General features: G+C 31.6%; 1 protein-coding gene across 1 annotated transcript; it reads left to right on the top strand.

Moving 5' to 3' along the window:
- The first annotated feature begins 217 nt into the window (after window positions 1-217).
- On the top strand, window positions 218-12,484 carry LOC134712151 (protein vein-like). The gene is made up of 3 exons (XM_063573349.1): window positions 218-830; window positions 6,064-6,133; window positions 8,225-12,484. Exons 1-3 carry the CDS (start codon window positions 343-345, stop codon window positions 8,231-8,233), a joined length of 567 nt encoding a protein of 188 aa, XP_063429419.1. The 5' UTR covers window positions 218-342; the 3' UTR covers window positions 8,234-12,484.
- Window positions 12,485-12,759: the final 275 nt, after the last annotated feature.

The following is a 12,759-nucleotide window of genomic DNA, read 5'->3' as shown; positions in this document are numbered from 1 at the left end:
CTGTAGGGGAGGTGATCCTTTAAACTCTCATCGAATCACAAATAGGATTGAGGCGTCTATCTGGCGAATGAACGAGCGGATATAGGAACAGTTCATTCAGTTATTATTTGTAATAAACTGCATAATTTCGTAAAATATATATTTAAAATATATCTAATAATACATATTTATTATATATGATTGTTAGTTATTATATATAAGCATAGTATTTAATAAATATTGGAATATGTTTCACGTATTACAATTTACCAACATTGTTTCTTTTATGTGGGATTTACAAAGCACGAATTTTCTCTACAAGTGACAAAAAAGCTTCGAAGACAAAATGTTCGTTTCTTTACGATGGGATGCCGATCCATTTCAATGCTATTTCTAATTATAGTGCTGTGTTTATCATTTGTTGCGTGTTTCCCTTTATCTGAAAAAGACCGAAACTGGCAAAATCCACTCAGTGGGAATACACAAGACATTATGGATATAAAAAACTTCGGACGGCAAATTTTAGATGGTGATTACATTTTGCAACAAAGCAAAAGTATGGGTAATACAAAACAAACTGCAGAAATAAAACAGAAAAATATTGAGAATTTGACAGAAAATATTATGGATTCTTATAAAGAAGAATCTAATAGTTCGCATCCTTTAATACGACATAAACGTTATTCTATGAGTTTTCAATCAGTGCATAGCAAATTGACGCCTTATTTAGATCCGAGTTTTGATCCATTTTACAATGCTCATGTAATGCCATGTAGTTACCAGCTTCGACACTATTGTCTCAATAACGGAGTCTGTGCCGTGGTTCGGGCTCTAGATATAATAACATGCAGGTATGTACAGTCATTTTTTTTGGTGTTTTTCTTTATTCTATTGCGTAATTATCATGGAAAGCTGGTTCTGGAACAATAGTATATGTTTATAAACATACATGTTTCAAGCGTAATTTCTTTGAACGCGACATGTGTTTTTGAATAATAAGACATCTGCTACGGAATGAACTGGTAAAACAATGCTTTGTTGAAAATTGCAGTATACAGACACATTCTGTGTTGCATATCTTATTGTAGGAAAAATGTAACCATCGCGTAATAATATCGAATTTAGAGTAATTTCACAGGAACTGCCATGTAATGTTTTTGTTACAGATGGTTATAAATGTGTTTCTATTAGAGTAAATTTTTAAATGAAAATCCCACTATCAAACAATGCAAACGTTGCACATAGAGTATTAACCATAAGACATAATAAATAATACGAGAAATAATGATAACACCAATGAAACAACAGCAACCCAACAAACTTTGGTGATCAAACAAGTAGTCTTATTTTTTTTTAAAAAGATGTGGTATGATTGCAAATGAAATAACACTCCACAAGACGCCAAATGTCACTGTACGGTCTTCAACAATGAGCAAAGCCTCTTTCGCAAAGTCATCTATAAAATGTCATTTTTTTGTGTCTCAAGCTCTGTATTTGCAACAACAAAAGTCAGGAAAGATATGCCTGAATTTGGTTCAAGAGCTTTATTTTTTCCTGTACGATGATTTTACAAAACAAAATACATTGATTGCAAGAAACAGCATTCGTGGTGTAAATGCTTGGAAAAAATCATGGTATGTCAAGCTGTAAAGAATAAAAAAAGTTTTGAAAATGTTGCATGCAAATGTTAGTATTATTAAACTAAAGTTAAAATGGCTATCAGTTTAGCTTGCAAATGCTATATGTCAAATCTATATTTATAGTTAAAAAATTTGTTTGAGTTTATTTTTCTTCTATTCTCTATTCATTGTTTGGTATGCGGTATAAAACACCCAGTATCCTAAATTAATACCTTTTTAATCTATTCTCACATTGTTAGATGCATATAGTTTATCAAGTAGCCAATTATGTAATATTTTATAGAGATTTAAGTGTGTGGTATTTTTTACATCCTCACGACAATCTTACCAATTATCAAGTCCTAATGACCTTTATTTTAAGACTATAACATAAATCTGGAATATCTTACAGACTTTAAAACTTTGTAGTTTTTTCAGATTCTTTCTGTTAAATATCAAATTCAATACTTGATGAAGATTCATTCATTCAACCTATGCACTAATGCGCTGAAATATATGTCAGGTACGATAGGTGTTTGAAGAGTACCAAGTAACCAGTCTTTATTATGGCGAATTTTAGCTAAAGAAGCTGAAATAACATTGATAAAACGTTTGGTATACAAATTACACCTTATGACACGTGGATCGCAGGAAATCTTAAAGATTGTATTTTTACTGACAACAATTTAAAGTAGAAAAACGTGCAACATAGTGTTATTTGTCAACAGGTTTTGGACAATTATGTTGATATTATACATGGATAAACTACTTCATCAAAGTGTTAACAAAGATTGCTGACCTTATCTGCCGGAACATACGAGTATAACATCTTATGATTTTACGATGTTTGTTTATGCTCTCTTAACAGCCGTACATATGTTTTGTAGTATTAAACATCAAACGACTGCTTGCAGTACGATGCACATCTATCAACGTGAGGTTAACATAAGATGTACGACGTTTTGCTTTCCTTTATATATTATGACAGAAAGAATGATATTACCCTACAACATACTCGAAAAGCCTTCAATCAAACACACTTCCTCTTTGTAGTCATGATAGGTACTCGAGAACTATAAAACACCAATAAGCTTTTTTATTTTGTGGTAATTCAAAGCCACTTTTTATTTTCAATCCGTCATGTGCTGTATCTGGCAAACATTTTAATCTGTTTGTAACTGTTTGCTTGTTTATTGTACTCTACCGTCTATTGAAGTTACAATGATTGAATCTGTATTTCAGTGATCGAATCTGGGTTTTGTACTAGCAAGACACGTAGAGTGCCTATATTGACATGAACTGTTTTGAAAGGTTCTGTGAATCAGTTTAATAATAAAAATCAAAATATATATAAGAAGCGTTTTTGGAATATAAAAAGATAATTTTCGGTATACCTACATATTTTTCATGGTCAACTATTAATAGGTACAATTTATTAACAAAAATGTATATGAAATATATGAAATATATGATATGATGCCAGAATGTGTTTTATGTGAAATAATAGTGTCAACAAAACACTGATGAAGTGATGATAGAAATTATTAAGAAAGTCATTGACCGATCATGATGAATTAAAGGCTTAAGAAAAGTTTCAGCCGCACAAGCTTTGTGTGCTTGTTTGTTTATCTTTTAATTAATCAATTTGTTTCAAATTAGTTAACAAAGAAAACTATGTTTATAACCATACCGACCGCGGAATAGAAGTGTACTCTTATAGCACATTTTTTGGCAAGGCTAATAAAACATAACCTAAGCTGTCATAACATAACCCAGGTTGCCATAAATTGAAATAAGATAGACATGAGATTGATTGACAGCTGAAATACCGCTACTAAAAGGATTTTTTCATAAATCACAAATGCAGGCGAATAAGAAAGATAATGGTAAAGATTTCAGTGCGCTAAGGAATTATACTCCCCCTCTACGATACTATTTAATTGAAAGATGACCTCATACACATCTTAATTTTACAGCCTGCAAGAAACATGAGTAACTGTCAAATTATTATTTTTCCGGTTGAGTTTGGTGTGAATCTTTGCAATGAATAAAATCACAAATCACCAATATCTATCATATCAATAGAGCTGAAATTTGTCAAAATACGTACTGCTACTAAATAATCATTTGATGTTTGGGATATAAAAAATGGTATGAAACATCACACCATGGAAAGAAAAATCGTTAACATCTTGATTTGTGTGTGTATTACTGTTTCGGAAACAATTTTGTTTTATACATAAAACTCATGTAAACGGATTTTCAAAATTCATATGGAGTCTTCCATAATTTTAGGTGGGGGATAATATGTGAATGATCAATCTGATATTGCTGCTAGTTTTGTCAAGTAATGGCTTTGTCACTTATGATTGGTGATGACGATATGATGACGTGACGGGTGATAGCAGGAGATGTTTCCTCTGTCTAAGGCTTTGTCACTTATGATTGGTTATGACGATATGATGACGTGACGGGTGATAGCAGGAGATGTTTCCTATGATGACGTGACGGGTGATAGCAGGAGATGTTTCTTCTGTCTAAGGCTTTGTCACTTATGATTGGTGATGACGATATGATGACGTGACGGGTGATAGCAGGAGATGTTTCCTCTGTCTAAGGCTTTGTCACTTATGATTGGTTATGACGATATGATGACGTGACGGGTGATAGCAGGAGATGTTTCCTCTGTCTAAGGCTTTGTCACTTTGCAATGACCAATATCTTTGATAATAGATACTGCAAACACGAATTTATCAAATATCACACTATGCTTCATGCAAAAAGCTACATTGAACTCTTTAAGATGATCGGTATACTCAATTCTGAAAAGACTGTTTGTTTGAATTGTGTTTTGCATTTGCAACCTTCTTTAAAACGAACAAACGTAGGCCATGCACGATATGAATTGAATCTGTGAACAAAAAAAAGTGTTCACTCTTTTAGAATTCTATGTTAAATTGATTCGTTAAATTTTGAAATCAATAAGATATTTAACAAGTAAAACGGTCTAAAGATCACTTAATAGATGATAACACTTAGCATAGCCTCTGTTCAACATGAGCTTACAATATAGTTAGTAGTTATTTCGTTTCACATCCTAGTTTGGAGACTAGAACTGACTAACTCTATTTTCATTGATTGATTGTTGGCGTTTAATGCCACTTTCAGTTCTTTTGGCTATAGCCGCCAGCTATAATTGATGGAGGGAGTCGAAATGCCGAGAGAGAAACAACCGAACTTCAGAGTAACCGCAACTTCATAGAGCGGATTCGAACACAAAACCGCAGTGTCAATGTAGACAAACTCGGTATTCAGACCACACGGTCATTGAGGTCTTCAACTTTATTTTGACGCAACTTATCTAGCTTTAGTTAATTTTAGTACACTTTCCATGCCACGGATATCGATTTTATTCATTTGTGTACATTTTATTCATTCAGATACAATAATGAATAGCAGTGATTACTATTTAACGATGTTTAAGTTAAAAGCATAATCTGTATACCAAACATGAGGTGCGTAGGATTCCTAATGCAAGTCTAGTACCTTTGTTTTCTTCTTCTTGCACTCGTTCTTTAATTTAATCTTATGACGCCTCTTACAAATAAAATCACAAATCACCAATATCTATCATATCAATAGAGCTGAAATTTGTCAAAACACGTACTGCTACTAAATAATCATTTGATGTTTGGGATATAAAAAATGGTATGAAACATCACACCATGGAAAGAAAAATCGTTAACATCTTGATTTGTGTGTGTATTACTGTTTCGGAAACAATTTTGTTTTATACATAAAACTCATGTAAACGGATTTTCAAAATTCATATGGAGTCTTCCATAATTTTAGGTGGGGGATAATATGTGAATGATCAATCTGATATTGCTGCTAGTTTTGTCAAGTAATGGCTTTGTCACTTATGATTGGTGATGACGATATGATGACGTGACGGGTGATAGCAGGAGATGTTTCCTCTGTCTAAGGCTTTGTCACTTATGATTGGTTATGACGATATGATGACGTGACGGGTGATAGCAGGAGATGTTTCCTCTGTCTAAGGCTTTGTCACTTATGATTGGTTATGACGATATGATGACGTGACGGGTGATAGCAGGAGATGTTTCCTCTGTCTAAGGCTTTGTCACTTATGATTGGTTATGACGATATGATGACGTGACGGGTGATAGCAGGAGATGTTTCCTCTGTCTAAGTCTCATCCCATGGAGTATGCAATTTCATTTCTTTCCACTCCTATCTTCGTCTGTTATAAACATCGGCATATATTTATTTCATATTAGAGGAACATTAGAATAAGTATTGCATGTTTTTAATTATAGTTACGTTTCACTGGGGGTCTTTAATGTTGTTTCGATTTGAAGCTAAAAATTTTGAACAATACATTGATCATTTACTTTTGTACAATATATTGATAATTTATATGATTTCGTCTTTTTAACTTTAGATGTCCAGTTCAGTACACGGGTAAAAGATGTGAAATGATAGATACTGATTATTTATTGGCCCTGTTTGGGGTAAGTACTCAAATATGCTAGCATAGCTCCAAAATGGTATATATATAGATCAGATTTCCGTTTGAAGATAATCTAGATATTTTGACAACTACATCTCATTGAAAGCGAGTCGTGTAGTTTATATACTAGTATGAAATATCCTATCTGTTAAAATGTGCTACATGTCAAAGACATGCGCTAATATTTAGTTATTTTTTTGAACAAAAGTCAAGACATAAAATCAAAGAAGATTCCGAATAATTTAAACACCAACTTTAAAACATCATATGTTTTATTCTTCCTTTACGCTTCCATTACGCTTTGCCAAATCTATACATTGCTCATACATTTTAAAAGGCACGCATTCAAGAGGCTTTATAGGTAGTATGTCTCTTTAAGTGCCTCTCTTTAATTCCGGGATGAATACAGCCATGAGCTGATTGGTAAGAATGTAATGATGCGGAAGTATAGATTGTGTGTCCTTCCAGAAAAAAAAGTTTGTTTACTGGAAGAGGTGCTTTCACTTGTAAGAACACTGCAGTGTTTATCAATTAATAATGGTTTACATAAACAATAAATTAGTTACGTAAAACATCTGTTCATTAAAGTGTTGTTCAAAACATAATTCAAAGTACATTTTCGAGGTCTCTTGAAAATTATAAGAGATTACTTCATAAAAGATCTTCAGTACAGTTAGGTAAAACAAACATATACGTATATAATCAAGGACATTTGATCATAAAAATAATTGAACAATATTTCATATATGAATAATTATTATATTGATATAACATTGTTTTTTCCCCATCTAAATATCTAGAACGTGGGTTTTAATTAAGATGTGGGATAATCAAAGAGGCAAAACATTGACACAACCTCATAATTATCATATTAAACGCAATTGTAAAACTGACAAAACTGGTGGGTTGATTTTTTTTTCTACGGTGGTAACTTAAGTCTATACTAAGATACAAAATAAAATATAAACTCTATAAAATAAGAAGATGTGATATTATTACCATTGAGACAACGATCCACCAGCGTTTAAATGATAAAGATATACGCAATTTACGACATCGAACGACCTTCAGCAATTAGAAAAACATACCATATAGTAACATATTAAACACCTGAAGAAAAAAAAACCAGAAAAACAGAGAAAGAAAAAAAACCGAGAACAGTCAACATCGACCTGATTTATAAAAACACGAAACAAAGATGTGCTTTGCTGATTTTTTTTTAGATCATCTTTGATCATAAAGGACATTTCACAACGTCACGAACATTTCGAATTATCCACATATAGACGCATATGTAATTGTATATATACAGCATCTTGCTAGACATACCAAAGAACTACTTTTTTTTAATTTTAAGGTTGATATTGATACATACTATTAAGCTTATTTTTTCTAAAATAGCTACATTTTCAGAGTTTTAAGAAACAATCACCACTTTGGGAAGATTGTATTCTAAGCCATTGAAGATATTGCTAACTGTTAAAAAACATCAATACTAACATTCATTTAGACACAATCTTCAAATTACATAAACGTTACACATTCTATATATGCGACCAGAATAGCACTTCAATATAGTGACAGATAATCGGCAAATACAATTTGAGTATACTTTTACTTAAAAGTTGAGGTTTCTTTCAACACCTAAAACAGCATATAACGTTTAAAAATATCATTCTGGAATAGACGATGCTAAAAGAGTTTTTTATTCAACTGTATAAAGTTTATTTTCTGTGAAAATTAGGAACAATGGTAAATAATATTTCACCAAAACAGTTTGAACCGTGGTATACACCCGCTCCTACTTTTCTTTGTTTTAGTTCATATATTAGCGTCAAAATTACCAAATTTACCACAACATAGCATACAAAGTTAGTAGTGTGTATGTAATTGTAGGAAAGAACTAATCGTACTGATTACTTCCTTATGTAACAGGTAGATGTAAACGTTTAATAAGCAGTTTTGGCAAGTATTTTCTAGATGATCTTCATGACAATTATAGTGATGGATTGCCTTCTTATCTCCTATCATCAGTTGCACTCAATTCCTTTACATCAACGTGCTTTAATTATAATCAAATAATTTATTGTAGATTCAGTAATAAACAGATGAAGACAAAGAACCACGTAACATGATTCATACATCATCTCCAGGAGTACGTCGACATCTTAGCTTGAAAAACATCATACCAAAACGACCAAGGCATAGAACACAGTCTGCAGAACGTGTCACCTCTGTTGACAGACATGGATGACAAGTCCGTCCTCTTACATATATGAACTTCAAGCTGGTTTTTCATAAAACTTAAGAATATTCAAGCTTTAAAATGGCTGAATATCTCTTCTTATATCTAGGCACGCGGGTTACACGTGGACCAATTTAGGCAACATGGTTGAAAGAGTGCCATCATCACTTAGGGGGTAGTAAATTTTCTTCCTCTATTGAAAAAAAAAACCATATCATTGAATCATGTGCATCATGTGGGTCTCATTTTATGAATCGCAATATTTGTTTAATCATTTTAGGTCATTTGACCAAAGACCATTTCAGCCATTAGTTGCCATCTGTTGGTATCAGTCTTCCTCTCGTCAACATTTCAAATTGTGTTCTCCCTTCTTTAATTTTTTAGAACTACCGAACAAAATAAAACACAACTTTGCAGATACTTTGGAACCAAACTGCAAATTGCTGTTATTTTCACGAACAAATGAAGTGAAATAAAAAGTGACACTGTCATGTAAAGGTAGTTTATAAATGCTGATACTTTGGTTCTGATAAAATTTCCCGAGAAAACAATTTGGTAGAAATTTATAATGTCACTTCTAAAACCAGTTGACTGAATTGAAACCAAACTTTCAAAACATGTTCCCATAAAAGATCTTATTATTTGTTTGTTACATACCGTTCTGAAATTCAAAATAACCAGCGGAGTTCAAAGTTACATTGTAATCTTATGGAAAATAACAGTGTTCATAAGTTGGCACCGCAAAATGGCACAAATAGGAGTACATGAAAATTAAATATGTAGAAATAAAACTTAGTCACTTTTATATAAATCAAGGGCCTTCTAAGAGTCAAGGGCCCACATAGGCAAATTGCAGCGCATGCATTGTATAATAAGATTTCTTAAGCCCTATGTTGAGCAATTCAGGAACCTTTAATTTAATAAAAACACACAATTTAGAGGCAATTATTATCCGTTATTTGATTAAATTAAAAGCTTTTTAGGCGTACCTGCAAAACGTTTTAATATTCTGTAGTCAGAGTGTCAGTCAGCAGGTGTTTTGGCTTTGTGAATAATGTAACGTTTTGCACTCTTTGACTGGAAGACAATATTTACAACTTCCTGTTTATTTTGTCGCAGTAAGACGAAGTTCGTGTTGTCTTTAAATAAGATTGAACTTGTATCAATCTTAAAATCATAATGTTATATTTTTGTTTAGTGGATATTTTACATATGAATACAACTAATTGGTGTTAAGATTGTAAAAGCTGTTGGGGACGATTGTTGTTTTAATGGAGATACATTTCTTCTAGAGAACTGCCTCTCTATCAAGAGGAACGCTGTGATATATTATGTTGTTGCAATGTTGTATTTTTGTTCATAACAAATGCAAATCAAACCTGTTGTATTTTTATTTTTTTATCTTTTCAAATTATCATAGTGTTAATTGTGATGTGATTTTTTACATTCAAAGAAAAAACATTATCAATTTTTAATTTCTTTTCTGTTTATAAATGGCTGAATTGTTGAAAATTTAACGATAAAAAAGCTGGTGAGATTATCAGACTTACATTTATACTGTTATTTACTGTTACTGTATAGACTATAGATGTGTTAACCAATGTTACTGTATAGACTATACATGTGTTAACCAATGTTACTGTATAGACTATACATGTGTTAGCCAATGTTACTGTATAGACTATACATGTGTTAGCTAATGTTACTGTATAGACTATACATGTGTTAGCCAATGTTACTGTATAGACTATACATGTGTTAGCCAATGTTACTGTATAGACTATACATGTGTTAGCTAATGTTACTGTAGAGACTATACATGTGTTAGCCAATGTTACTGTATAGACTATACATGTGTTAGCTAATGTTACTGTATAGACTATACGTGTGTTAGCCAATGTTACTGTATAAACTATACATGTGTTCGCTAATGTTACTGTATAGACTATACATGTGTTAGCCAATGTTACTGTATAGACAATACATGTGTTAGCCAATGTTACTGTATAAACTATACATGTGTTAGCTAATGTTACTGTATAGACTATACATGTGTTAGCTAATGTTACTGTATAGACTTTACACGTGTTAGTCAATGTTACTGTATAGACTATACATGTGTTAGCTAATGTTACTGTATAGACTATACATGTGTTAGCCAATGTTACTGTATAGACTATACATGTGTTAGCCAATGTTAGCGCAAATGATTTATTTTATGTAGATTGTTAGAAATTATAGGTGTATGAAGCGAAAGTGCTCAAGTGAAACTCATGTGAATCTGAAGTTACATGAATCAAACTATCGTTTCACTTAGATTTTTTTTATGTCAACACTTTAGATCAAATTGACCCACCTTAAGATAAATTGTAATTGACCTAGCAAAAGATTGATTGTACACAAAAGTTGTATTCTGGCAATGTTGAAACCGTTATTGGTACATATTTGGATGGCGAAGTTAGTTCACATAATGTTCAATACAGTAATTCTGCTATTATGAAGCTAGGAAATGAAATCATTGATCTAAATTTCATCTCTCATTATAGTTTACGGAAAGACAAAACATGAAAATATTAATTAAGACGACTTGAACCTGCTGTGGTGAACTTTGCATAGGAGTTGATGGACACTACAAAGCCTATTTGTTATTTTTTGATTTATGCAAAGACGATTTAAAAAAAAGAAGCCGGGTATAGATCTATGTCCGTGACTTCTTAAAGGCATGTAATATTTTAATTTGATTATTGGAATAATCATCCACTAGGAAAGATATGAAAGCATGCCGGACGGCGATGATTTTTGGCGTAGGCTCAGAAAATTCAACAGAGAAAACAAAGTTAAAAAATGATTTCATTCCAAGTTGATTTCTATATAGAATAATATCAAACTCTAGAGAAAAAAAACCTCAAACTCATGTGTAAAATCAATTGTACTTCGGAGTAGACTTTTTATTGGCTGAGTGTTGACACAGTGGGATATTTTTGATCCTCTGGTTATTTTTTATATACAGTTATGTTTAATTCAATTTTACATGGTCATGTGCCATCGCATAAATATGCTTAAAGAGGCATTTACAGCTGTAAGACTGGTTATATTTTTTATTATTGAATCAGTAGACAGACAAGGTGGTCTTCGTTATTGAAAATTACCACTATACCATGATATAAAACATAATAGTTTATACTGAGTGCTTGTCTTCATGGAAAGCAATATTCAAATCTTTAGTCACATTTGTTTGTTATAAGAAACTAAATTTAAAATGATGATTTAAACGCAAAGATTATATATATGTTAACCTATCTGATAATCAAATTAATTTATTGTACACTAATAGTGATCAAAAAGATGTATTACATGTGTATACAACAGATTTTCTGTTAAAACGAATAATTTGCGCCCACTTGCAACCAATTATTGTTAATGAAGAGATCGTTAGTGGACGGAACTGGATTACTTAGCTTAGATCAACTAGTTATCATACACCGGATTAACCAGTTAGCTCGTTGTCTAATTGCTTTACACTACATAAGCTGTTTATCTCTTTAAATAATTAATTTATTTTTCACATGTTTTTGAAGATTTTGTTGAAACTCGACTTGGTATCATGTTAGTTGTTAACTTATTTAAATTCAGGAATCCTACATGATAAAAAAAAACAAAAAAAACATAAATGTGTTTTACATTAACTTTCTTTTTACTTCATCACAAGTTTTTTTTATATAACTTTCTATCACTGGCATTTTTCTTGAAAAGACATGGAATATATGCCACTGGATGTTAATAACTAATAGTTAAGAACTATCACCAGCCTAAAAGAATTCGAAAAGCATAATCATCATACCAAAGGTTTTTAGGAGTCAAAATGTATCAATTTTTTTAGCTAATAACTATAAGAATTATCGTTCAACTTTATTCATTTTCATATTTTCATTGTAGTAGGACATTATTCCCTTTCCTGTCATCTCTCAGGGTATTCATTTTGGGTTTATAAGAGACACAATCTGTCTAAGAAATATAAGATGTAAATACTTATATCATTTAAGGTATATATATGGAAAAACTATGTTATAAAAGATTAAATAATGTAATAAAGGAATGGAAAGTTTAGTTGTATTTTTTCTGTGGCTTTGATATACATGTATTTAGAAAACGAAGTTATTTAATTAGCCTCTTCGCTAAACATCCGGCTATAAAGAATCATGGTATTTGTTAAATAAAGGCAACAGTATTATACCCTGTTCGAAAGTCATAAAAACTAAAACAGAGGGAAACAAAAAATGAACTCATCATAGATACAAGGATTAAGATTTTATATTTACGCAAGACGCGCGTTTCTTCTACATAAGACTTATCAGTGACGCTCGAATAAAAAAATGTTTAAA

Source organism: Mytilus trossulus, chromosome 3, assembly GCF_036588685.1.
Source record: "Mytilus trossulus isolate FHL-02 chromosome 3, PNRI_Mtr1.1.1.hap1, whole genome shotgun sequence".
Taxonomy (NCBI): domain Eukaryota; kingdom Metazoa; phylum Mollusca; class Bivalvia; order Mytilida; family Mytilidae; genus Mytilus; species Mytilus trossulus.
This window is presented reverse-complemented; position numbering and strand designations above follow the sequence as displayed.

What these genes read in the sequence shown, in the direction of transcription:
- LOC134712151 (XM_063573349.1), top strand. Translation starts at nt 343, where the DNA reads ATGGGATGCCGATCCATTTCAATGCTATTTCTAATTATAGTGCTGTGT. An exon ending in CTAGATATAATAACATGCAG is followed by an intron (nt 831 to 6,063) that starts GTATGTACAGTC and finishes TTTTAACTTTAG; the next exon opens with ATGTCCAGTTCAGTACACGG.